Source organism: Podarcis pityusensis (genome assembly GCF_964106645.2).
Source record: "Podarcis pityusensis genome assembly, chromosome: 1".
NCBI classification, from domain to species: domain Eukaryota; kingdom Metazoa; phylum Chordata; class Lepidosauria; order Squamata; family Lacertidae; genus Podarcis; species Podarcis pityusensis.
In genome coordinates, this window is record NC_138028.1 from 131,365,334 (window position 1) to 131,390,767 (window position 25,434).

Here is a 25,434-nt window from a genome sequence, read left to right on the forward strand (position 1 = left end):
CGCCAATGAGCTACAGTTCTCCCCCGGCATACTAATTCAAACAGGCGGCCTAAGTATATCTCCTGCTACAGGCTACTGACCCATTGCATCCCAGATGGTACGCCTAGAAAATCAACCTAACAAGTTTTGAGTGAAAAGATAATGGCTGCGTGGGATTTGAGGAGAGAGGCAGGAAAGGAGATGAAACTGGCAGGAGGGGAGGGGAGCTGGGTCCACTCAGGGCTGGATTTAGGTCTGATGAGGCCCTAAGCTACTGAAGGTAATGGGGCCCTTTATATGTCCAGCTGTCCTTTGTCAACAACAAATTGTCGCTGTTTTTTGTGTTAAATATATGCTATATGGTAGTTTATGGACCATTTGCACATAACAAAAGATGTATTTTATCAAAGTAATACACAACACAGAACACTGCTGCTTCGGTTGCTTGCCTTGGTTGCCCAAGGTTGCCTGGTAGGACTTTTTTATCCATTTGGCAAATTGGCACCAGCCTCTTGGTTTTTTCACCTACCTCGTAGCAATTTGTCACAATTTTCTGGTATTGGCGGTTAGGCATTGGAATATGTGTGCTGTGTTGGAGGATTGGTTACGCACCATCATCTACCCCTCCTCTTTTGGGTATTCCGTTAATGGAATCCGGCGGTCTTGGATCCTGTCTGATGCCCAGCTTGTGGCTAGGGCCGTGGCAGGACCCCCGGTGACGTCATGGGGGAGCTTCCAGTTGTATTTGCATCAACAAGCCCCTCCCATTGGTTGCTAACCCTGATATGACTCCCCTCTGTGCGGGGTGGAGTCTGGTATTGCTGTTTCATCCAGTGCCTAAGCCAATACTACTCACATGCTATAACCAATAAAAGTTATGGCTTAATTTTGCCTATTAACCTAAAATAATGTGTCCGTATAGTAGAAGCTATGGTTTTCCCAGTAGTGATGTATGGAAGTGAGAGCTGGACCATAAAGAAGGCTGATCGCCGAAAAATTGATGCTTTTGAATTATGGTGCTGGAGGAGACTCTTGAGAGTCCCATGGACTGCAAGAAGATCAAACCTATCCATTCAGAAGGAAATCAGCCCTGAGTGCTCACTGGAAGGACAGATCGTGAAGCTGAGGCTCCAATACTTTGGCCACCTCATGAGAAGAGAAGACTCCCTGGAAAAAACCCTGATGTTGGGAAAGATGGAGGGCACAAGGAGAAGGGGACGACAGAGGATGAGATGGTTGGATAGTGTTCTCGAAGCTACCAACATGAGTTTGACCAAACTGCGGGAGGCAGTGGAAGACAGGAGTGCCTGGCGTGCTCTGGTCCATGGGGTCACGAAGAGTCGGACACGACTAAACAACAACAACAACAACAATGTGTCTGTGTGTCTTATTATAATCCTATGCGGGTGGAGGGTCCTCGACTCACAATGGTAACTGCGAGAGGTAAACTACAGGGCCCAGAATTAGGAAGAGACGTGCTTCGAATGTGCTGTTAAGGCATAGCGTGTACAGTTTTAGTATTTATGTCTGTCTGTTGCAGCAAGGCTGCTGGGAACCCACAAGTCTCGCTTCGGTATTCAGAGTGGAAGCTGAAGTGTTTTCCAATCTGTTAGCCCTGGGTCTCTGTGTGAACTTGTGAAATGTACACATGCACCCACACAGTTTAAAAATACTTGGTAGGTACAAGCTGTCTATCTTTGGAATACCATATCACCATAAAAAAAATTAAAGGAAGGTTTCTCTCACATTTCTGTTTCACTCTCCCCTACCCGTATTTCTTTCTGAGTTAGCTGCATTCCTTTTTCCTTCAGATTAATGGTATCGTTTTATATTGTTCCACTGAGAGCCAACCCAAATCTTGGCTTGGCAAAGGTATCCTTTTCTTCCCCAAGCATATGTTTAAGCACACACACACACACACACATACACACACACACACACACAGAGAAAGAGAGAGAGAGAGAGAGAGAGAGAGAGAGAGAGAGAGAGAGCACAGCATGCAACAGTAAGTTATTTATTAAATTTATATCCTAGCAATCCTCCCAAAGGACCCCAGGGCAGCATTGAATCAATGCATGTCCTTATCACAATAACAAACAAGGTTTTAATTATGTGGCTCATTAGTATTAAATGCTGCTGGGTTACCTTTCGCTTCAAAGGGCAAAGAAACTGATCTGAGTCGCTGCAAGTGATCCCAAGTCAGGGAGGTCCCCTGGAAAGAGATGGACTGTTAAGCAACTCTGAGCTTTGCATCTTTGGGAGGCGATTAAGGGTCTCCTAACAGCTCTCAGCATGGGACGCAGGTGGCGCTGGGTTAAACCACAGAACCTAGGACTTGCTGATCAGAAGGTCAGCGGTTCGAATCCCCAAGAGCTCCCGTTGCTCGGTCCCTGCTCCTGCCAACCTAGCAGATCGAAAGCATGTCAAAGTGCAAGTAGATAAATAGGTACCACTCTGGCGGGAAGGTAAACGGTGTTTCCGTGCGCTGCTCTGGTTCACCAGAAGCGGCTTAGTCATGCTGGTCACATGACCCATCAATGCTGTCTCCAAATTTTTTTACACGTCACTTGGGAAGACAGGCGAACTAATACCAGTGTACTGGAAGAAGAAAAGATCACCAGTGTCGAAGCAATGATTCCTCAACATCAATTTTGTTGGACTGGTCATGTTGTGCGGATGCCTGATTATCACCTTCCAAAGCAACTACTCTATTCTGAACTTAAAAATGGAAAGCGTAATGCTGGTGGTAAACAAAAGAGGTTTAAAGACTGCCTCAAGGCAAATCTAGTATAAACACCAACAACTGGGAAACACTGGCCTGCGAGTGCTCCAGCTGGAGAACAGCCTTTACCAAAGGCTTTGAAGACACTCGAACTCAGGACGAAAGGGAGAAATGTGCTAAGAGGAAGGCACACTTGGCAAATCCACACCGTGATCAACTCCTGCCCAGAAACCCATGTCCCCACTGTGGAAGGATGTGTGGGTCCAGAATTGGCCTCCACAGTCACTTACGGACTCATTGTTAAAACTGTGTTTATGGAAGGCAATCTTACGCCCTCACAGCAGATGTCAAGGCAATAAACAACTATTTTGCTTTTAAAAGACAACTGAAGGCGGCCCTGTTTAGGGAGGTTTTTAATGTCTGATGCTGTATTCGGTTGGAAGCCACCCAGGGTGGCTGGGGAAACCCAGCCAGATGGGCGGGGTATAAATAATAAATTATTATTAATAATAATAATAATAATAATAATAATAATAATAATAATAATATATTATTATTATTATTATTATTATTATTATTATTATTATTATATTATAATACTACTCGGCTACGAATGATCGCCAAAGAAGAAAGACAGATGGTGCCTCTGAGCTGCTCCCATCACCCCAGGTTATAGGATGATGGGTCGATTCCCACCTCTTGTACCCAGTGCAGCACCCCTTAAGCACATGTCCAGCCCAGACTTATCCATATCTATTCAGAAGTGAGTCCCACTGAGTTCAACAGAGTTTCTTCCCCAGAAAGGGCATTCAGAATTGCCTGTTTAACCGTTCTGGTTTGTTGTTGTTTAGTTGTTTAGTCGTGTCCAACTCTTCGTGACCCCATGGACCAGAGCATGCCAGGCACTCCTGTCTTCCACTGCCTCCCGCAGTTTGGTCAAACTTATGCTGGTAGCTTCGAGAACACTGTCCAACCATCTCATCCTCTTTCGTCCCCTTCTCCTTGTGTCCTCCATCTCTCCCAACACCAGGGTCTTTTCCAGGGAGTCTTCTCTTCTTATGAGGTGGCCAAAGTATTAGAGCCTCAGCTTCAGGATCTGTCCTTCCAGTGAGCACTCAGGGCTGATTTCCTTAAGAATGGAGAGGTTTGATCTTCTTGCAGTCCATGGGACTCTCAAGAGTCTCCTCCAGCACCATAATTCAAAAGCATCAATTCTTCGGCGATCAGCCTTCTTCATGGTCCGGCTCTCACTTCCATACATCACTACTGGGAAAACCATAGCTTTTACTATATGGACCTTTGTTGGCAAGGTGATTTGTGCCTAAATGTCCATTCATATGCTCTCTGTGCCTCTGATGATGTATGAGCAGCAAGCATAACCACATACTGATTTGAACACTCGGCCCCTAGGAAGTATTTTGGTGGTGTGCAAAAGCATTGCCATTGCTGACATTAATTGCTCATGTTACCATTTCACAAGGAGAATTACGGAGGCACGCCTGATGGAAACTGAGCAGGTCCAAGGACAAGTTCTTATCACAATCTCAGGAATGGTAGCTACAGTCAGGGCCGGCCCACCCATGAGGCAAGGTCAGGCAACTGCCTCGGGCAGCAGGATCTACAGGGGCAACAGATCTTTATTCCACCCATTCCTGATGTAGAACTTCACTCAACCCTTCTTCCCTGGTGACGAGGGTGTGGGGATGCCATTTTGTGGTTTGCCTCAGGTGCCAGAATGTCTTCAGCTGATATGGAAGCATGGGAGAGATTGTGGAATACGGATATAAAATTTATAACATGTTACGGATTAAGAGAAAACTACGTGAAAATGATGTATCGATGATATTGAACACCAAGTAAATTGGCAAAAATGTGTAAATTTAAATCAAAGGTTGGAAATGTAAAGAGAAAGGAGGTTCTTTTTATCATATGTGGTGGTCTTGTAGAAAGGTTAAAGCTTATTGGGAAATGATATATAATAAATTGAAAAAGATGTTTAAAATAACGTTTGTAAAAAAAAACAGAAGCATTTCTTTTGGGAATAATAGAGACAGAACTACTTAAATTGTACAGAAATTTATTTATGTATGCTACTGCAGCAGCAAGAATGCTACATGCACCTAAGTGGAAAAAGCAGAAGTCCAAGTAAAGGAAGAATGGATACAAAAACTCATGGAATGTGCAGAAATGGCGAAACTTACCGGAAGAATAAGAAATCAAGCTAACAAACTTTTAACAAAGGAATGGAAATGGTTTATTGAATATTTACAGATAAGTTGTAAACAGATAAAAACATTAGCAGGATTAAATGAGTAAGTTAAATGAATTTGGATATGCAGAAGATAGAAAAAATGAATTTAAGGAACTGCAGAAAGAGGGGGAAAGAAGTCAAATTTTGAAATGTTAAATGGATTGTAAAAACTAACGAAATGTATAAATTTGAAAATATGAAAAACAAAAAACAAAAACAGAATGTCTTGGGCTGGAGTTGGCTACAGTGCATGCTAAATTCCATCCGCCAGCGCCATATGTGGAAGAGTTTATGTGTCTGGCTGATGGCGCACACTGCTTTTGGGGACGCAGCCAGGAGCTCCTAAAGCACAGAGGGACCTGCTAAAAGTCAGCCTGCCTCACGTGATCCCTTCAACACCAGCACTTCACTGACATAGGTGCCTTCAGTGTCAGATGTGGTTATGAGAATCGGCCTCCCAAGTCAAGGATGGGGGCAGGGGGAATCTGTGGTCCTGCAAGGGACTCCTGACTCTCATCAGCTCCAGACAGCACAGCCAATGGCCCAGGATGATGGGAGTTATAGTCCAACAACATCTGAGGGGTCACGGGTTCCTTAAAGGTAATGGGACCCCTGACCATTAGGTCCAGTCGTGACCGACTCTGGGGTTGCGGCGCTCGTCTTGCTTTATTGGCCGAGGGAGCCGGCGTACAACTTCCGGGTCATGACTAAGCTGCTTCTGGCGAACCAGAGCAACGCACGGAAATGCCGTTTACCTTCCCGCCAGAGGGGTACCTATTTATCTACTTGCACTTTGAGGTGCTTTCCAACTGCTAGGTTGGCAGGAGCAGGGACAGAACAACGGGAGCTCACCCCGTCGCGGGATTTGAACCGCCTACCTACTGATCGGCAAGTCCTAGACCTAGGCTCTGTGGTTTAACCCACAGCGCCACCTGTGTCCCTTTCGTGGGTTCCTTAGTCCTCTTTTAAGTTCCACCAGTTTTGACTGGGTGTTAATTGCAGGTCAACGCTCTGAGGGTTGTGGAAGGAATGGGAGCTAGGTAAAGCCACTTCACTGAGACCTAGGCATAAGAATGCACACATTTCCATATTACACTGAGGTTTTCATCCTAGTTCAGTCGAGAGAGGAGACTCTTAATCTCAGGGTTGCGGCTTTGAGCCTCACACGGGGCGTTGCAAAGGAGGGTGGACTCACTAGATCCTCGTGGTCCCTTCCAATTCTATAGTTCCGTTCTGCCTGATGAAGAGCTCTGTGCAACAGGAAAGCCTGCGCAGTGTTACCCTTTAATGGACCAACAGACTATTGGTGTGTTGCAGTTTTCTTCCTTTACCATGCAGACTCTGTCTCAATCTCTTTATAAGGCTGAGTCTTTACATACTTGGCCTTATCCCAGAGGTAAATTTATTTATTGAGCTGCTGCTGGCAAGTTTTAAGTAAAAACCCTTCCACGGTGTTATAGCAAATAACGTGTCTCCTGCCAGCCTCTTAAGTGTTATTTGTGTGTCTCACTCTGTGTGGGCGGGTGTTTGGAGCTCAAGGCTTCGCATTTTTGCATTCCAGCGCGATCACCTCGCCCCTTTCTCTCCCTCCTGCAGCCCCGTTTCCCGGGCGTAAAAATAATGTGCTCTTAAAAATAATCCCATCTACATAATAACGTGTCATACACAGATCCAAGCCACGATAAGCAGGGTAGCCCTGCAAGAATCGCCCAACAGCAGCCGCCAATATAAAGCTACCTACGTAGCGCAGGATGCTATCGTGTGTGTGTGTAAAGCGAGAGGAGCATTTGCCCTGGACTTGTTGCTTCTGCCAAGGGCGAGGCGCGGGTTGCAGCCGGGAGCGCAGGAGTTCGGGGGGGGGGCACTCCAGTTTCTACCGCCGCCGCTTTGATCTTGCAAGGGAATCCAGAAGAGCTCTGTTGCCTCGGCTCTTCCTCTCTCCACCCTCCCTCTTCCTCTCCTTCTCCTTTTTCGCTGGATCGCGGCCGAGTTGCGAGCGTGGCCTGCTCGGCGTTCCCGGGGCTCTGCCTCCTTCTCCCCCTTCCCCTCTCGGCGCGTCGGGCTTAAAAGAGAAACATCGAAGGGGCGGGCCCTGCGAGAGCGTGTAATCGGAGAGCTCTGCCTTTCTGTCTGACATGCACATGCCGCTCTGCCTGAAAAGGCGGCGAGCGAGCCGAGAGGCAGGCAAAGCGAGGCGACAGGGCGCCGGCAACGCTCAGCTCCGGAGGGGGAAAGCCGCGCAAAGCCCAGGAGGAGGAAGCAGCAGCAGGAGAAGCAAGGCGGCGGCGGCAGCGGCGGCTTGGAGCAAAACTCGAGCGCCAGCCCGGGGATTTCTGCATCTGGAAGGCGGCGGCTGCAACAGCAGCAGCAGCAAGCAGCACTTTCTCCTTCCTTCCCGGCGCTGCATCCGGAAAACGCCTCTAGCGTGAAATTGACCACCACCACCAGCAGCCCTTGAGCGCAAAGGGGCAGCAGGCGGGCTTGGGAAGGAGGAGCAGCAGCATTCGCCAGACCCGTTGCCATCTCGCTCCGGATTGTGTGCGTGTGGACGTCCATCTGAGGCTGAGCCCGGCTGCTGGCGATGCCCAGGCGGCACCTTTCTGTCGGCGGCTCGGCTCGGAGCGTTGGCAGCGCCGCGGCGCTAAAGGGAACGTCACTTTGAAGAACTGGCGCGCTCTCCCTCTCCTGCGTAAAGGCGTGCGCGCGTGCGTCTCCGCCTTGATCCCCGGCGCCGTGTGCCATTCGGGCGGGTGCGCGCGGCTTCCCGAGCAGCTGCCTGCGCCTCCTTCCTCTGGCGAATGTGAGGAGTTTCCCTCCGGCGTCCTGATCCTTTTTGGAAGTGGGTTTTGCGCGCGCGCGTGAGTGTGTGTTTAAATCAGCGAGCGGCGCGCAGGGAGCACCAAAGGGGACTCGAAGTCTTGGCGAAGGGGAGTCTCCGGCTCGGTGTCCCTTCGGAGAGGAAGAGGACGAGAAGGGAGTTGCGAAGGAAACACCTCGCTCCCCCCCCCCCGCATCCACCCGCGTCGCCGAGCCCACGCCGCTTGGGAGGAATCGCCCTTCTGCCGCCGAACATTTCCTCCCCAGAATGGATACGTTTCCTCTCCTCTGGGCACTTCTGGTTCTGCACCTGGTCGGATCCGGAGTCACGGGGCAAGCAGGTAAGGCAAACCAGAGTATTCCCAACGTTTATGTCAACGATTTCGTATTTGAGGGGTGTGGGTTGGGGGTGAGGGGGAGCGTGCGAGCGAGTCCCCTTTGCGCCGCCAAATTTCTCCAGTGGATCTGCTGACATCCACGAACCCAAAACTCTTCTCCTTCCCCCAAATCCAACTTTCACCTCCAGTAGAGTTGGCTGTAGCGTGGATGCTACGCCTTGCAATAGGCAGGAGGCAGGCTGTTTAGGATTTCCCTTTTATAATGCTGTTGTCACATATGGAATAAATCAAAGGTCTGAAAATACTACAAAGTCTCCTCGACTTGCAGTTTTTCCGGGGGCGGAGGCAAGACTCTCTTTCTCCCACCCCCCCACCCCCGTCACTCCGCTTATGCGGAGCGTAATTCCCCGGAGAGCTGCCCAGAAGAGCTCTCTATCTTTGAGCAGAAAGACATAATAAATCATTTATACGTTTGGGATGCATTTCGCAGATTCCCCACGTTTTCATCTCTTGCAAATGAAAAGGGGGAACCAGCGGGCTTCCAGAAGTCGAAAAGCTGGTGGTGTTTTCTGAATACAGTTGAGAAGGGGAGAGTAAGAACATCACACCTTTTTCGCCTGGTATCTGACAGCTGCAGTAACTGGGGAAAGTGCTGGTGTCTCCCTGCCCCTACAACACCCCGTCGTGTGGCTTTGCTTAAAGGGGGAGAGAGAGGCAGAAAAGAGAAATCATTATCAGCAAAGCACAGACAAACAGGCAGCAGGACAACCTTGCAAAGTAGGATGTAAACTTTTCTTGGTGGAGCTGACCAACCTCCCCCCCCCAAAAAAAAAGACCAACAGGCGGGGGTGGAAGGAGAAATAAGTAAGACAAGGCCATGCAGAGATAAGGAGAGACTGTTTTCCCCAACCCAAACCGCAATGAATTATTATTACCAAAAGTAAAATGGTCTTGTTTCTTTAAAAACAAACACAAAAAACCTCCTCCTCCTCCAGTCTTGTTACTGAAAAAGGAGTCTGGAGCTAATCCCCGCTTACTGGCGAAGAGGGCGCACTAAACCCGTCCGCCTTAATTACTCCATCGCAGAGCTGACACTCATTTCCTCCGAATTAGCCACCGAGCAGGCAGTGAAAACTCAGATAAGGCAGATTAGAAGCAAAACAACAGGATTTGGGAGAGGGAGGGAAGACGAGCGAGGCAGCACCAGCCTTGGAGAGGCGCTCAGAAGGCAAGGGAATGATGCTCGTAGCCCGCGCTATCCCCGCAGCTTGGGGCGAGTGGTCGGCATCCCCGCCGCGCGATTCTTCCAGGCTTCTCTTCTTAGTAGCCAGCCCCGCTCTGTTCACTGGGGCTTCCTGGCGAGTAAGCGTGCTAAGGGATCTCAGCGGCGCTTGCCTGCGCACGGTTACGCGCAAGCAAGCCTCTCCGAGCTCTGTGGGGCTGGCTGACCCCCAGGTAAACGGCGCCCACCACGGTGCCAAGCGTAACCTCGGCCGGTCATCCTCGCGCGAATCCTGGCGAGGGCTACGCGTGTTTAATTTTGCTTTAAAAAACAAACAGACGAGGAAACCATTTTGCTGGTGAGGAAACTAGGGTGTAGTTTGAGCCGGGGATCTCCAGGCCCCGGAAATCAAGTCGTAGGGAGCGGCCCTGAGCATAAGCAGAGTGCCTTTCTCGCAGAGCACCTCGGCCAACGCAACTAGAGGCGGAGAGCGCGCGGCCTCGGCGTCAAGAGGCTGGGCTCCTTAAGTGGGTTTGAGCCCCGGCCCCTCTCTGAGACAAGGAAGGCATGGCGGAAAACCAGAGAGAAAACACCCCCTAGGCGAGATCTGAACCCATGCCGCAAATCGCAGGCGGCGGCGGTTCCAAAGTGTTAAACTGGACAGCTTTGGCACCCCGTGGGTGTTTGTCTGGCTACAGAAACCCCTGCCAGCATTCAAGGGCGGCGGCAGCCGATTGCAGCAAGGCAAGCGAAGCGTTTTATTGGTGGGTGGGCGGACGCCCTGTTCTAAATGCAAGCTGTATATTATCCCCCCCCACACACTTATTTTTCTCTTTGTATTTCTGGACGTTCTCCCCCCCCCTCCCCTCACTCGTTTCACGCCTAGCTGCAAAGCCTCCGGCCGGTCCCTTGGCCAGGGCCGCGTGCGTAAAACGCCCGGCGCCGAGCGAGCGCGCTCTTCCCGGGTCTCTCCCGGCGGCGGCGGCAGCGGCGCTTGGTGCGGCGGGCGCAGAGCGTGCTGTACGCCGCCAGCAGCAGCAGATTCTCCCTTTTGGCAAGGCTTGAACCTTGCGGCACTGCCCGCCTCTCCTCGGCTGGGCGGCGTGTAAACAAATGCATCAAGTCCCGTCAGGAGAAGCTGGCTTTGCGAGGCTGCTCTTGCTTCCTTCCAGCCTCTCTCCCCCCCCCCCCGCCCTCTCCACGCCCGCCGCTCTACCATCACTCCGCCCCTCGCTTAAAAACAACCCCGCAGCTTTCCTTCGCAAAACAACGCCTTTAGGAGAAGTTACCAGCTCACTTGCTGAAGGCAGGGGTGGGCACCTGCGCCTGCCCTCGCAGGGCGAGAGGTTTGCCGGCTTGATCTTTACCCCTGCTAGGGCGAGAGAGAATGGATGGCTGGAATGCCCGCCTGGCCTGCCATGTTTTTTCTCCCTTGTGTGTGGCTAGCTGCAAACTCCGCTCTCGTCGCTGTAAAGACCAGCTACTACAGTATATAGAGAAGGGAGCCTTCTCTTTAGATGAATTAAATGATCTATGAAACAGGCGAGATGAGAATGGACTGGCCGAAGAGACCCAGTTGTGGTCCAGGGTGAGGGATGGCTACATCGCTTTGGTTCCCAACAAAGGAAAGCATAAAACTGCTTGAAACATCCCCAGGCCTCCACACCCAGCAACCAGCCAACCCAAACAACATCTAGAGGGTAGAATGTGAAGCATAAGTGTTGGCAGAAGGGATCAGGGGAGGGAGACTCAGTCCGGATTCTTGTTTCTGCCTTCGGTTATCCCTTAAGGGTGCTCTTAACTTGCTTCAGTGGCTCATTTGTTCAGAGAGTAAACCAGGGCACCAAAGGAATGGAAGGGAGGGAAATAGGCCGGGAGCAGAAAGGGGCTCTGCTCTCCCATTTGGACTGGGCATATGGGGTAAAAGTGATGCGGGATAATGAAACAGGCTTCCTTGCTCTCCGGAGCTGTTAGCCCTAGCAATCGCCTCAGTTTAGCATGCCTGCCTGAAGTCACCTCTGAAAAGCTGATGTGCACATTCCCAAGAGCTGCTCCAGAGTGGATTTTTGACTCCTGGGGATAAGCAAGGTGGTTGCCGGGAGCTGTATTTTCCCTTGCAAAAAACCCTCTCCTCTAAGTAGATTATGAGCCATCTCATCGCCACTGTGCTGTGGAATCCCTCCAGGGGATCCGCTCCTCTCCCCCCACCCCCACCCCGCCAGATGATTTAAGTGAAAACGGCAGGGGAAGCAGAAACATGTGATTGAAGTAATGGAGGCGGGGGGGGGGTGAAGAAAAGGGGAAGCGGTAGTAAAATACAAGCTTGTCCCTGGATTTCTGGCACTCGTGCTGTGCTGCGGAAAGGGCTGCTGTCTTGGAGACTGCAGTGGAACCTCTGTTTGGCAGCCACCAAGGCTGGGTTGGAAGGCTTGAGGAACCTAGCAAGCCGCTTTCCCAGAGGCCCAGCACACACAGGCAGGCTGAAGTAAGGGGTTGGGGAGGGCTGGGGGTGTCAGGTGAAGATTTGCAGGGAGTAGTAGTACCCTTGCCTCCCTGCCCAGCTGTTGAGCCCTGGAGAGTACCCATTTAGGCAGAGCACAACAGCTGCCGAGCATGGAGGAGCCTCATCGGAGCTGCTTGCCCCCTTCCTGCTTGGCTCTCTGGGGCAGGCCCCAGAGCTCTTTGTGGACAAGATCTGTAAGCATGTGCCGGGCAAGCATGGCTGGCGAGAACTGGAAAGTGTGGCAAGGGGTATCTTGGCGGGTTAATCTGCCACGGCACAAACTTGCTTTCGGCAAGTCAGGTGTTGCTTGTCGGTTCCGTGTTGTGCCCTGTGAACCTCCACAGAATATTGAGGCGTATATTTTATTGGATTCACGGAATCGTAGAATTGTCAGAGACCCCGAGGGGCATCTAGTCCAACCCCCTGCAATGCCGGAATCTTGACATGCCGTCCCCCCACCCGATTCGAAACCTTACTGGACCTTCTTAGCTTTGCAAATAAAAATGTAATTGCATACCAAAAAATGTGATTTTTCTGGGTTTTGAGCATGTGGATGGCTTGCTAGGGCTGCCTGCAGCAGATGTACCTGCTTGTGGCTCACTGCGGGTTGCGGAGATGTGCGGGATGGGGGGTGGGGGGGAGAAGGTGAGGTTGCTGAATGGACCAGAGGGCTGCCTTCCTGGCTCAGGATTGGCCAGAGCAGCCTTTGGAGTCCCTCCCAGCGCTTATGATTCTGTGAATAAGAAGCATCTCCGTTTGGGCTCTGCAGCTGTGGTGTTCAGAGAGCCCTCTCTGGCGCACGTGGAGAGATTTGCTGGCAGAATTGCAGGTGTCAGGATTCCGTCCCCCGCCGCAGTGCAATGATGTAACTTTTTCTCCTGGGCCGCTGTGGGGGGATTTTCTGTATGTTTAAGTTCCTGCTAATGCTTGATGCAAACCAAATGGCATTGCAAACAAGAGTTAGGGAGAGGTGTAAAAACAGGTGGCTTGGGTTCTTCGCGGCGGCTGCTGGAGATGACAACAGCTGACTTTGCTTCCCACGTTGTTCGTGGGCCGAAATGTATCAGCACATAAAGACTGGCCTGTGGTTCCAGGGGTTTTCTTGTGCTTAGTCCAGTCCTTGTGACTGACGCTCCTTTCCTTTCCTTTCAGGCAGGGAGGGCTGCTGCTGTCCCTGTTTGTAGCGAAGAACAATCTCTTTTTACCACTTGGCATTGATTTGCTTAGGCCGCTGAAGCGGAAACAAAACCCAGGCAATCCATAAAAATTCTATTAAGACAAAGATTACCCACCCAAACAAAATACAAGAACACGGGTAAGACAAATCAGCTCAGAGTCCCTAAGTGGTACCTTCTAATGGGCTTCCCATACAGGATTGAGGCTTATTATGGCTATGGGAGCTGTAAAGGGTTGGAACAGCAAAGGTGGAGCAGTTGGAATGCAGGAAAGAAGACTAGCGATTGTTCAGCCGCAGTAGCTGAGCTGAGAGTTCTAACATCATATAAGAAGGATTTCTTGATTTTAATAAGACGGGGGTGTCCTGTGCGAATGTGCCTGGGCAGCATCAGAGTTTGCTGTCTGAAGTTATTGCTGGCTTGTTTGCAGCCTACGAAATGCTGCTGCTGCTTTTAGGGAAACTTTCCTTGCACCCGTTTTGATTGGACTGCCTAGTCCTCAAGGTTTCAGAGATAAATTAGACGCTGCTGGCAAACAGATGTGAAAGCTTTCAGATTCCAGTATGCAAGTAAAAAGAAAAGAAGGCCTGCCGCCTTTAGGTTTCCGAACTTTCGGCTTTGTAAACTAGAAGACATATTAAGACTTTTCAAGGACTGCTGCAAGATTTCTCCCCCGCCCCCCAGTGGAGCTTCAGATCAAGAATCTGTGCAACATGTCCACCAACTGTAGTTTAGCATCTGCCGTGTTTGTGAAAATGATATGCAGATTGCATTAATTAGATGTAACGATGGTGTGTGGCTCTCCGGCTCACGATATGTTTTCACCACGGCCTTCGGTTCTGCTCAGCAAATTCCCAGCCCTGGCTTTCAGTGTAAATGTAAGGGGTGCTTAGGAAGCCAAGGAAGGGGGGCCGATGTATCGCAAAGGAAACTCCCTCATTCTTGGAGCTGAACCGTTCTCGATCTCTCGTCACCCTCAGGAACAATTTCAGTTGCAAATGAACCTCTGCCTGTTGTTGCCTTTCCCACATGAGGAGGAAATTGTGGCTAATGCTTCATTTCAGCTGATTGATTTCTCCTTAATACCGGCATAAAGTTAATAGAGGGGAGCAGAGCTGTGATTAAGCTATATCGCCCCAGCCGCTTGACTTAGTTTGATTGAATCTCTGTTCTTTACAAATATAATCAAAGAGGCCCAAAACTTGCTTTGGATGAGCAAAGCTGTTAATGATAAGGAGGAGGAGGAGGAGGAAGGGAGCAGCTTGTAGGCCAACCTGGTGTAATATGGTAGACATCAGTGGAACTACTCCTGTGTAAAAGTTACTCGGCAAGGCGCACCCCCAAGGGTGCTCATTCAAGATAATTGAATGTGGTTGAGGATTATATCCTTTAAGGCAGTGCATTCACTCTTTCGGACTTGCATGGGGGTAGTTTTAGGTGGGACTCCCAGCTATTTTCAATGCCCGTAAATCTAATACGGTTCTTTATTTGTGAATACAGAATTGGCAGGGTAGCGATGGCAACTCCTGTGTGGCTTAGCTATAACTGTAAGTAAAAGGGGAGTCAGTAAAGAGTTGATTTGCCAAGGCGGGGGGGTAACGCTTCAAAGTCGACCTCCCTGCTTAAGCAAATGTGAAAACTCATAACCCAGGAGAATAGCACGCTTATTTATTTGATTAATTTAATTTAAATATAAATCCACACACTTATAAAGCATTGCGCGCGCACACACAATATGTGTATATGTATATGTATGTATATGTATATGTATATGTATATAGGCACCTTTCACCCTACGAGCTAGGCATTGGAGGTCCTTTGTTGCTGGTGGAGATGTGTCTTTGCAGCAATTTGCGTTTAGTGTTTATTGAAAGCTGTCTGATTGATAGCCCTGGAAGGTGAAGCCCAACTTCCCCGCCTGCTGCTCCTTCCCTTCCCTGCTTCTTTCTGCTCTCTTCAGAAGGAAGTCGGTGGCTTTCTTTTATTGCCCTGGTCCTGACCCAGGCGGACCACATCTGAAGGCGGTGGTGGTGGGAGTTTTGTCTCCAGGGCTGTTTATCCCTTGCCCTTCTGGCTCGCACTTCCAATGTAGCTCTCGTAGCAAAGAGGCCATCTGCTGGTTTAGGCATCGGGTGCAGACTCGGAGGAGTTTTCAGTTCGGGGAGATTGCCTGTGCGGTGCTGGCCTTCAAGCTCCAGAACTTGAGCCCAGACTACTCAATTTGCTGAAGATAAAGAAACGTCTTGTAACTCGGAAGCTCCCTGCCTTTAGAAAAGCATATGACCTACATTAAATCCACAGGGGAAGCAAGGAGCAGGGGTTGTGGCAGCCTGGTCCTGTCCCTGTTGCGTCTCCGATTACTACAATTTGAAGAGATGAAAAGCTACCATTTGGCCAAGCCCCTTGTTACAAGGCAAGCCCACGTGGTCACCTGTGGCTCTGAATCTCAACCCTGCAATGTGCTCCGGTCAAAAGAGGAGAAAGTGTGCTGGAGAAAAGGGATTAAAGGGCAGAAAAATGTCTGCATGACATAGCCGTGTGCTGCAATGGGAAAGCGAAAACAAGGCCCTGTTCTGCAGCCGTAAAGGTAAAGGTACCCTTGACCATTAGGTCCAGGCGTGGCCGACCCTGGGGTTGCGGCGCTCATCTCGCTTTATTGGCCGAGGGAGCCGGCGTACAGCTTCCGGGTCATGTGGCCAGCAGGACTAAGCCGCTTCTGGCGAACCAGAGCAGTGCACAGAAACTCCGTTTACCTTCCCGCCGGAGCGGTACCTATTTATCTACTTGCACTTTGACGTGCTTTTGAACTGCTAGGTTGGCAGGAGCTCCAGGCCTAATCCCACATTCATTTGTGGGGAGCGAGGCTGTGGTTTTAATCTCAACACTGCTGTTGGGTCATAATATTCCTGCAACAGCAGCATGTGAGATGCAGTTTCTGGCTGAGAAATTCACACTCGCAAGCACTCTGGTGTAGGACTGTTCCAATTGCACAGCGCTGCTAGGCATGAGAAGGTGTAGGCAGCCATGTTTGTTGAAGGAAGAGGACCCAGGATGAGGGCCAGGCCAACACTGTGGCCCGACTTGACTGTCAGCACAGAAATCTCTGGGTGATGTAACTTGGGGAAGTTCCTTCCCTACTCCAGTTATTCCTCCAGAACGACCAAAAATACTTAAAACATACTTTTTTTTATTCCACAGGTTAAATTTGTAAACCACCCTTCGCAGCATCAGAGTGATGCTCTTCCATCAATATCAAAACACACACAACAGATACAGTGGTACCTCGGGTTAAGTACTTAATTCGTTCGGGAGGTCCATTCTTAACCTGAAACTGTTCTTAATCTGAAGCACCACTTTAGCTAATGGGGCTTCCCGCTGCTGCCGCGCCACCGGAGCACGATTTCTGTTCTCATCCTGAAGCAAAGTTCTTAACCCGAGGTAATATTTCTGGGTTAGCGGAGTCTGTAACCTGAAGCGTATGTAACCTGAAGTGTATGTAACCCGAGACACCACTGTATATCAAATGCACAACAGCAATTAAAATAATCAGTTAGCGAAACTACCAGTAGGGACAAACAGCATGAGAGCGCTTAACACCAGTGGGTGGTCTTACTGATTTGCTACAGATGACTGGGAGAATGAGATTGATGGGTTTCCGCCAGCAAATGAAAGCAAAGCTTCCATCATCCATTCTGCCATTTTGGACTTTAGATACAGTGACAATTCCATATTTGTGGGGCCACAACAAAGAAGGCTCTTGAACACGTTGCTATGTAGCAGCCCGAGACCACTGACGGGACAACAATAAGAGTTGTCCCTACTGACCACGTGACCAAGAATAGATGCTAGGGGAGAAAGTGCTTCAACGAATACCTGAAACCCCGGGCCGTGCGGGACTTTAAATACCAACACTTAATTTGGGCCTGGTAGTATATTGCCCAGGGACACGGGTGGTGCTGTGGATTAAACCACAGAGCCTAGGACTTGCCAATCAGAAGGTTGGCGGTTTGAATCCCCACGACGGGGTGAGCTCCCATTGCTCGGTCCCTGCTCCTGCCAACCTAGCAGTTCAAAAGCAAGTCAAAGTGCAAGTAGATAAATAGGTACCGCTCCGGCGGAAAGGTAAACGGTGTTTCCGTGCGCTGCTGTGGTTCGCCAGAAGCAGCTTTGTCATGCTGGCCACATGATCCGGAAGCTGTACGCCGGCTCCCTCGGCCAATAAAGTGAGATGAGCACCGCAACCCCAGAGTCGGCCACGACTGGACCTAACGGTCAGGGGTCCCTTTACCTTTACCTTAGTATATTGCCCACGAGTGTAGCTCTTGCAAGAGCTGCAAGGAGTTATATGACTGCATGCAGATGCACCAGGCAATAACTGAGTGTTTTGCGCTAGCTGCAATCTCCAGACTGTCTTCAAGGGTAGCTGAACATTCAGCGTTGCAGTAATCTAAACAGGAGGCTTAATCTGGCAAATATTTGTGATCCTGGAAGGCCGTAGCTGGTAACATGCATTCCTCACTTCTAAGGGCCCTTCTGCTTTACTAACCATGTTGGATCCAGGACTCAGACTACAGACCTGCTTCTTCGGGAGGAGTGCAACTGTGTCTAAACAGACCACAAGCAAATTCCCAGAGCGCCTCCCTCTTGTCACGATCAAGCGTCAGTTTATTGGCTTGTAGAGCTGGGTGTCATAGGGATGGCACTAAGCTCCAAATCCATGGATGGCCACAGCACTGGACAGAACAGAACCCTCTGGGACCCCAAGCAAGATTGCTAGGACTCCGGACAGGAGTCATACGATACCACCTGCTGGAACCAGCCCTCCAAGGAGTAGTGGGACTATCACAGGAGGATCCTGTGGTCAGTGGTATGAAAAGCTGCTGAGAAGAATAAGCAGGATTGTATCCCGCTCCTCTCTGTCCCAAGATAGGTCATTGGCCAGAGTGACCAAAGCTGTTCTGGTTCCCAAACCAGATCTGAAGCCAGATTGAAATGGGTCAAGATAATCAACTTAATCCAAAACACACCTTGAATAACAAAAGAGGGTGTTGGCAGGTGGTGAGCTGGTGTTAAGAGTCCATGGAGGTTCCTCTTAAGGAAAAGGACCACCACCACCTCTTTGAAGGTAGGAAGAAACACCCTCTGCCACAATGAGGCATTTATCACCCCCTGGGCACACTCATCAGTCCCCACCAGCTAGTTTTGAAAAGTGAAGGCGTGCAAGGTTCAGGGGAGCATGTAGTAGGGTGGAACTCTCCAAGCATCTTCTCAACATCCTGGGAACGTAATAGGCGACAGTGACCCCATACCGCATGACCAGGCAGTGCCCTTGACATTTCGCTAGTACCTGGACTAATTGTAGCATCAGTATCTGACCGAAGGTGAGTGACAAGACAGAGGAGGGAAGGGGAACTGACTAAAAACATCACACAACCTCTTCACAAGCAGGGAAGCTGTACAGTGCCAGTGCATCTTGCACTGATGCATCTTGGAAGAGAGAACATCCCACTTCCAAGGGGCTACCACTGAAAAGGCCCTTACACATGCCAGTGCCCCACAAGCCTCATTTGGGTGGTGTCACCAGGAAAAAGCCCCCCTACCTCGGCTGATCTTAGCACTCAGACAGGTTGGTTATGGGAGAAGGTCCTTCAACAGAGCTTAAATCGATGATAAAGCGTGGATGGGACATCATGCACAAACTCCTCGCTGCCTTATGTAAAGTCTGGAGCGCCTCAGAAACAACCAGCCAGCTTTATTGAATTTCCAATTTTGAAATGGGAAGTTGTTCAGGACAATGTTCTCCATTGGCAACGTAAATGTGTTAATACCTGTATTCCATCTGGCTGTAGGTCTGGTGGTCCCTGTGCCCCGTTCCCCATTTTGTTTCATTCAAATAGGAGGCAAGGGAGGAGGGTATGTTTGTACTTGGGACCAGGCAGGTCTGGCCTCGGCTTTGAATCCCATGGCCTTGTTAGGTGGCTTCAGCGATAATCCTTCTCTTTCAGCCTCAGTTCCCCATCTATCATATGGGAATAATAATGGCTAGTCTTGCTGAAATGCATGGGGTATGGAAGGGAGTGATAACGATGATTCATTTTGCACAGTAAAAACGTTACATCGGATGATGATTATTAATAACTAGAAACCAATGGCTGGTTGGAATCAATACATGAAATTCTGCACTCCTTAATCTCCTCCGCATCCCGTCTTTAACCAGCGCTCTGTTCAGCAGTCTTGTTGCTGTGTATAAATAGCTGCTTCTTTGTGTCAGGTGGAGAAGAATGAGACATCTGCATTCTAACCCACCTCCCACCAAACCCCCAAAGGCAAAATCTGGAGTATGAGACTCTTAATCTCTTTTTTATAGTTTATTTTTGGGTTTTTGGGTTTACAAACAATCACAAAGGAAACAAATAAGATATAATCAATAAATTCCCTCCTCCACTTTTGTGGGTCTTCATCTCAACCTTTCCTCCTGCATCTCATCTGTTACTTCAGTTCTATCAAATCTTTAATTAATCCATAAATGAGACTCTTAATCTCAGGGTCATGGGTCCGAGCCCCACATCGGACAAAAAATTCCTTCATTGCAGGGGTTGGACTAGATGACTCTAATGGTCCCTTCCAGTTCTATAAGCCTGTCATTCTGCACTCAGTGTACATCCCTGAATTCCTGAGAGGGCAATCCCCAATTAGTATATTATTGTTGCTCTGCAAATTTTCACCAAACTATTTAAAGGTAAAGGGACCCCTGACCATTAGGTCCAGTCGTGGCCGACTCTGGGGTTGTGGCGCTCATCTCGCTTTATTGGCTGAGGGAGCCAGCGTACAGCTTCTGGGTTATGTGGCCAGCATGACTAAGCCGCTTCTGGCGAACCAGAGCAGCGCACGGAAATGCCATTTACCTTCCAGCCGGAGCGGTACCTATTTATCTACTTGCACTTTTGATGTGCTTTTGAACTGCTAGTTTGGCAGGAGCAGGGACCGAGCAACGGGAGCTCACCCCGTCACGGGGATTCAAACCGCCGACCTTCTGATCCGCAAGTCCTAGGCTCTGTGGTTTAGCCCACAGCGCCACCCGCGTCCCTTCCCACAGCGCCACCAAACTATTTAACCAGCAATAAATTGTAATGTGGGAAGTTGGATTTTTCCAAATTCAGACATGCCTATTAGATTTTTTTTTTGGGGGGGGGGGATATTAACTTTTTAGTGGTGTTTCAAGGATGGAGTCCTTGATATTGTTGGAAACGCACCTGTAAGGTGATTGAGTTTTCCAAATATTGAGGATTCTTTGGTCTCAGAAATGCCCAATGTCTTTCTGAAGAAGGATGGGAGAAATTCAGAAACTGTTGACTCTTTAAAAAAAGGAGGGAGGGCAAAAGTTGAGAAGCTGTTAATAATGCAATCCCAGAAGGCCCAAATGTATTACTATATAATTCCAAGAAATTGGAATGTATATATTAGAAAAACACACAGCTCCCTCGTGCTGTTTCCCTTGAGTCCTCCTCTCTCCTATTCCAACCCTGCAGTTAAGCAACATTTATAAGCACAACACATTACAGCATGAAAGGCTCAGTATATTTTACAAGAACAAATGTAAACATTCCCAGCAAATCTACTTCAAGTAGCTTTCTTTGCCAAGTGCCGCTGCCTCACTGTGGGAATGAGTGAATAGTTACATTTAAATAAATAGGAAACCAAAAGGAAGCAGTCCTCGCTTCCTTTGCTTGCCAGCACACGGGTGTGTAAGGCAGGAAACGGTGGGAGCCTGTTTGGTGGTGCGATGAGGATGTGATTCAAAACCAATCGGCTTGGAATAAAGTTCCATGGAAATCAGTGTGACTTTTTAGAGTAGACTTTTTTAGAGTAGACTTTTTAGACCTTTTAGAGTCCTGTTGGTCATGGCAGAACCGCAGTGTTACACCTAAGGATGTTTGAAGCATTGGCAAATGCAACGAGATTTGCTCTACTTAAGTCTGTAAGCAGAGGTTGGATGGTCAACGGTCATGGACGATCTAGTTGAGATTTCTGCAGTCCATTCCAACTCAGTTCTGTTAAAGAAAGAACTACAGTGGTACCTCGGAAGCTGAACGTATTCCGTTCCGGAAGGATGTTTGACTTCCGAAACATTCCATTTCCAAGGCGCGGCTTCTGATTGGCTCTTGCAATCGGAAGAACCAATCAGAAGCCTCTTGTCTGCCACGCTGGATAGTCAGCTTCCGAAAAACGTTTGAAAATGGGAACACTTACTTATGGGTTTTCTACGTTTGGGAGCTGAAACATTCGGCAACAGAGACGATCGAAAACCGAGGTTCGACTGTAGAACAGAATGGAGACAATCTCTTTGCAAAATACAGCGAGGATCTTGGCCCAGTGAAAGCAGAATTATGTCTAGAACTCATAGAATTGCAGGCTTACGTTATTGTTTTGCAGCCGGTCATGTTCCATTAAAGGTAAAGGGACCCCTGACCGTTAGGTCCAGTCGTGGATGACTCTGGGGTTGCGGTGCTCATCTCGCTTTATTGGCCAAGGGAGCCGGCGTACAGCTTCCAGGTCATGTAGCCAGCATGACTAAGCCACTTCTGGCGAACCAGAGCAGCGCACAGAAACACTGTTTACCTTCCCGCCAGAGCTGTACCTATTTATCTACTTGCACTGATGTGCTTTCGAACTGCTAGGGTGGCAGGAGCATGTTCCATTAGGAAGAGGCAAAGTTTATGAAGGTTGCAAACCTAGACGAGCAGAGGAGAGGGTAGCAGCCTTAGGTTATTGATGTCTGGAGAGAGAGAAGAGGAGTCCTGGGTGGAATTCTTGACTAGATAGGAACAGGAAGTGGAATTGCTTCAGTTTGCTATCTGCTGTCTCATCACGTGGTACCTTATTAATGAAATCACTTCCCATGTTCAGCTGTGAGTCATCGGTTTTCAGTCATCTGTGGGCTGGTGAATGTGGGGCTTCCTGTTTTGTCTTCCTTCTGAACTGTGGCCCTCTTTCTAACCCACTGCTATGCCATTTTTTTTCTTGGGCCCCTGCCAGTCTCCTGTTATTTGAAATAAAGGGGGGGGGAGGTATTGACCTAGTGCTGGATCTGGTAATTAAATCCTAATCCTGTTTATATCGGTCGGGCTCCATCATCAAAGAAATGAGTGCGATATCCGAGATACTGTAATGTGACTTCGCTACATAATCTAGCAGGAGATAAAGATAAATTGTGACAAGGAGGAAGCCCTGACTTCACCACAGATGGCTTTGGTAATTAGCAAAGCAGAGTAAGAAAACATGCTGGAGGTAGATAAATTTATGTCAAAATCTGGTGTGTTTGAAAGCTTTCCTCCATTATGAAAGCCTGTCTCAGCTCCCCAAAGGGATGTAAGATGAGAAGAGGAAAGAGTTTTAAATAGACAATAATATGGTAATGTACATCAAGAGAAAAATGCCTTCTGCAATTTTATATACGTAAAAAAAAAAAACCTTTAAAAAATGAGGTAAACAGTTCAGCTGCCAATTTGTATGTAGTCAAGCAAACAGTTAGGACATCAGTTTAAGGCAGCCCGTTGGAGATGAAGGATAAAAATCAGGTGTTTGGACACAACTGGGTGTTTTTGTCATCTCCCTGGGCTAGTTAGAAAAAAGAAGGGGAGGGTGGAAATCTGGGTGACCACGGCAGAGATATTGTTTATGCAGCTCTGAGCAATGTGCACTCATAAAGACTTCGAAATGTTTTGCTGAAAGCTAGTATTTTTAGAAATGGCTCCACTAAATCTAGCAGAACATATTGCTGCAGAGAGAGAGGCAGGCCTGCGGCAAATATTTTGTACACACTAACTGGTAAGTTTGGCTCTGTGGCTTCCGAAATCCTGGTACACGGAGGGGATTTGCTTTTTTTAAAAAAATTGGAAATGAGGAATCGCAACAGGAAATGGACAGCTGTCGGAAGCACCGTTGAAACAACCTAGCCTGCCTTTAATTAAGAATGCTAATCAACTTTATTAAGTCAGCGATATTTGCTTTGTTAACTTCTCTAGCCTGGAGTAGGGATAGCTGCAAAAGCAAGGAGACAGAATTCCCTACATGGTTTAAAATGGGCTTGGCCCTGATTCGGAAACTCCTGGTGGTGCCTTTTGTTTAGACTTGTCACCTTCCTTGTACCCCAGAAACTCTGTCCATGCCTGAACAGCTCTTTGAATAGCTGGCAAATAGGCTTTTTTAAAGGTGTCCAGGCATCCACAGGAGAGCATAACCAGTGCTTTTTTTCTGGGAGTCCCCATGGGTAGGCAGTGCTGCCCCCCCCCAAAAAATAATTTTAAAGGTGTGGCACTTAATGTAATAACTTCATGGTGAGTACTTTCCTCCAAAACACTTGTAGGACCTGAGAGAGTTGGATGTGCCTGCATAAATCGCTCTCATTCGAAATAAGTGAATTTTTTAAAAAGTGCTTTAACTGTGGCTGTCTTGAACCCCAATTTCATAAGGTGTGCATAATAAAAGTTGTGTAGGAAAAACAGCATCACTTAATGCGTTTCTCAGGGAAGGCGCCTTAATACTGGAAACTGCTGCTAGAGTTTTGCCAAAGGAGTGCCTTTTAGGAGAGATGGACGTAGGCAGCTGCCTTATAACCCCTGAGTGGATTATGCATGTTAAACCCTTTTCTGTATTATATTTACAACATGTTTAAGATACGAGAGTGAGTTTTCTCACACCCACACACCCACGTGGCATTGGAACAGCTCTCGGTGGCAGCCCCATCTGGTCAGCAGTAGGCAAAGAAGAGTAAAGGAGCTCATGGAAGTCTCTTGCATGACAGTAAACTACTTCTGAGTAGACATGGCTAGCATTGTGCTGCAATTCGGCTTTTTCTCATTGTGTCGGTACACAAAAGAGCTGTGTAGATTTTGCTCCCATATTTTGTCAGGCATCGCCTGTGCACTTTCAACTTTTGCAGGGCTAGACACTTGAACTCTCTCACAAAACTTTTTTTTTTAAAAGAAAACCTTGCTATTACAGTGGTACCTCAGGTTAAGTACTTAATTCGTTCTGGAGGTCCGTTCATAACCTGAAACTGTTCTTAACCTGAAGCACCACTTTAGCTAATGGGGACTCCCACTGCTGCCGCACGATTTTTATTCGCATCCTGAAGCAAAGCACTATTTCTGGGTTAGCGGAGTCTGTAACCTGAAGCGTATGTAACCTGAGGTACCACTGTATAGATGAATTCCACATAATTCTAGCACCGTGTGCTTTGGGTGTGTGGATAAGGCCATAGGGATATTATAGATCAACCTCAAGGCTTCACCCAGAAGCCACTTCCCTCTCTAGAAGACAGCCATTGTATGCACGTACATAAATTAAATAAATGAATAAGAATAAGGAGGAATTTGCTTTGGTTTCCTAACAGGATTCCAGAGCAGTTGAGTTTCAGGACACAGCGGCCTTGTTCCGCCGATAGCCTTAGAGGAGAAAGCATCCTTCATAGGGTTTAGGAAGCTGTCAGGTTCAGATAAGCCTGGGATCCTATCCTGTGGGACCTCCAGTAGTATTAATAAGGAAAAATTAATTTTTAACAACTGGGATGGCTGCCAAATCATGTGACCTTTAGGCAGACCAGCTGCGTTATGAAAACAAATTGCAGATATCTAAGAACCTGGGGTGGGAATGCAGGGGGTTTGGGGGGGGTGGGACAGAGAAGAATCCCATCTCAAAGCAGAGAATTTATCCCTTATGATGGAAGATGGGTGCAGTTTTGTCCTAAAGAAGAGAGAGAGAGAGAGAGAGAGAGAGAGAGAGGAAAAACACCACCACCAAACTGGAAATCTGCTAAAGCCTCTCTCTCCTTCCGCTCAGTGATGTGCAGTTTCCGATACAAGCGTTGCATCCCCCTTGAGGTCCCAGATTACAGTAGTCTAATCCGGAAAGTGTGGCTCGATGACAGCCAAGGCACACCCAAGGGAGAGAGGGGGCAATAACCAATTTCAGTTTTCCCCTCACCCTCGCCGCAGCCCTTTGACACTTCTAATTAATATACTTGCAAGCCAAAGGAGAATTGGCAACATCAACCCTCAACAACTTTTTTTAAAAAAACAACAACTCTTTTCCCACATCCTGGATTCCTGCTAGCCATGATCGGCTATTGTAAATCACTGCAGCTCCTGTCATGGTTTTAATACTGGCGCTTAGCAGAAGCACGAATTCTTCTAGTCACCATGTTGTAAAATAAAGGGCTGAGACCCTTTGAAGTCAAAGTCAAATCGAACCCTCAAAGGACCGGCTCCAATGTCCTTGTGCTTCTTGATGTGTAATTACAGACAGAAAAACCACACACACACACACACACACACACACACACACGAGTGAGGTAGGAGTTTGCCTTCATCAAGTCTTCTGGAATGGGCTGGCATCCATCAGTGTATACTTTCAAATACGAGGTTCT

General features: G+C 48.5%; 1 protein-coding gene across 2 annotated transcripts in view; it reads left to right on the forward strand.

Moving 5' to 3' along the window:
* The first annotated feature begins 7,162 nt into the window (after nt 1-7,162).
* Nucleotides 7,163-25,434, forward strand: part of NRP2 (neuropilin 2) — a 242,194-nt gene continuing 223,922 nt past the window's right edge. The window contains exon 1 of one of the 2 annotated variants that reach the window (XM_081016402.1): nt 7,163-8,110. In XM_081016402.1, coding sequence (XP_080872528.1) covers nt 8,038-8,110 — 73 coding nt within the window. In that variant the 5' untranslated portion in view covers nt 7,163-8,037. The remainder of the gene's footprint in view (nt 8,111-25,434) is intronic. The other variant, XM_081016401.1, reaches the window with a different exon arrangement.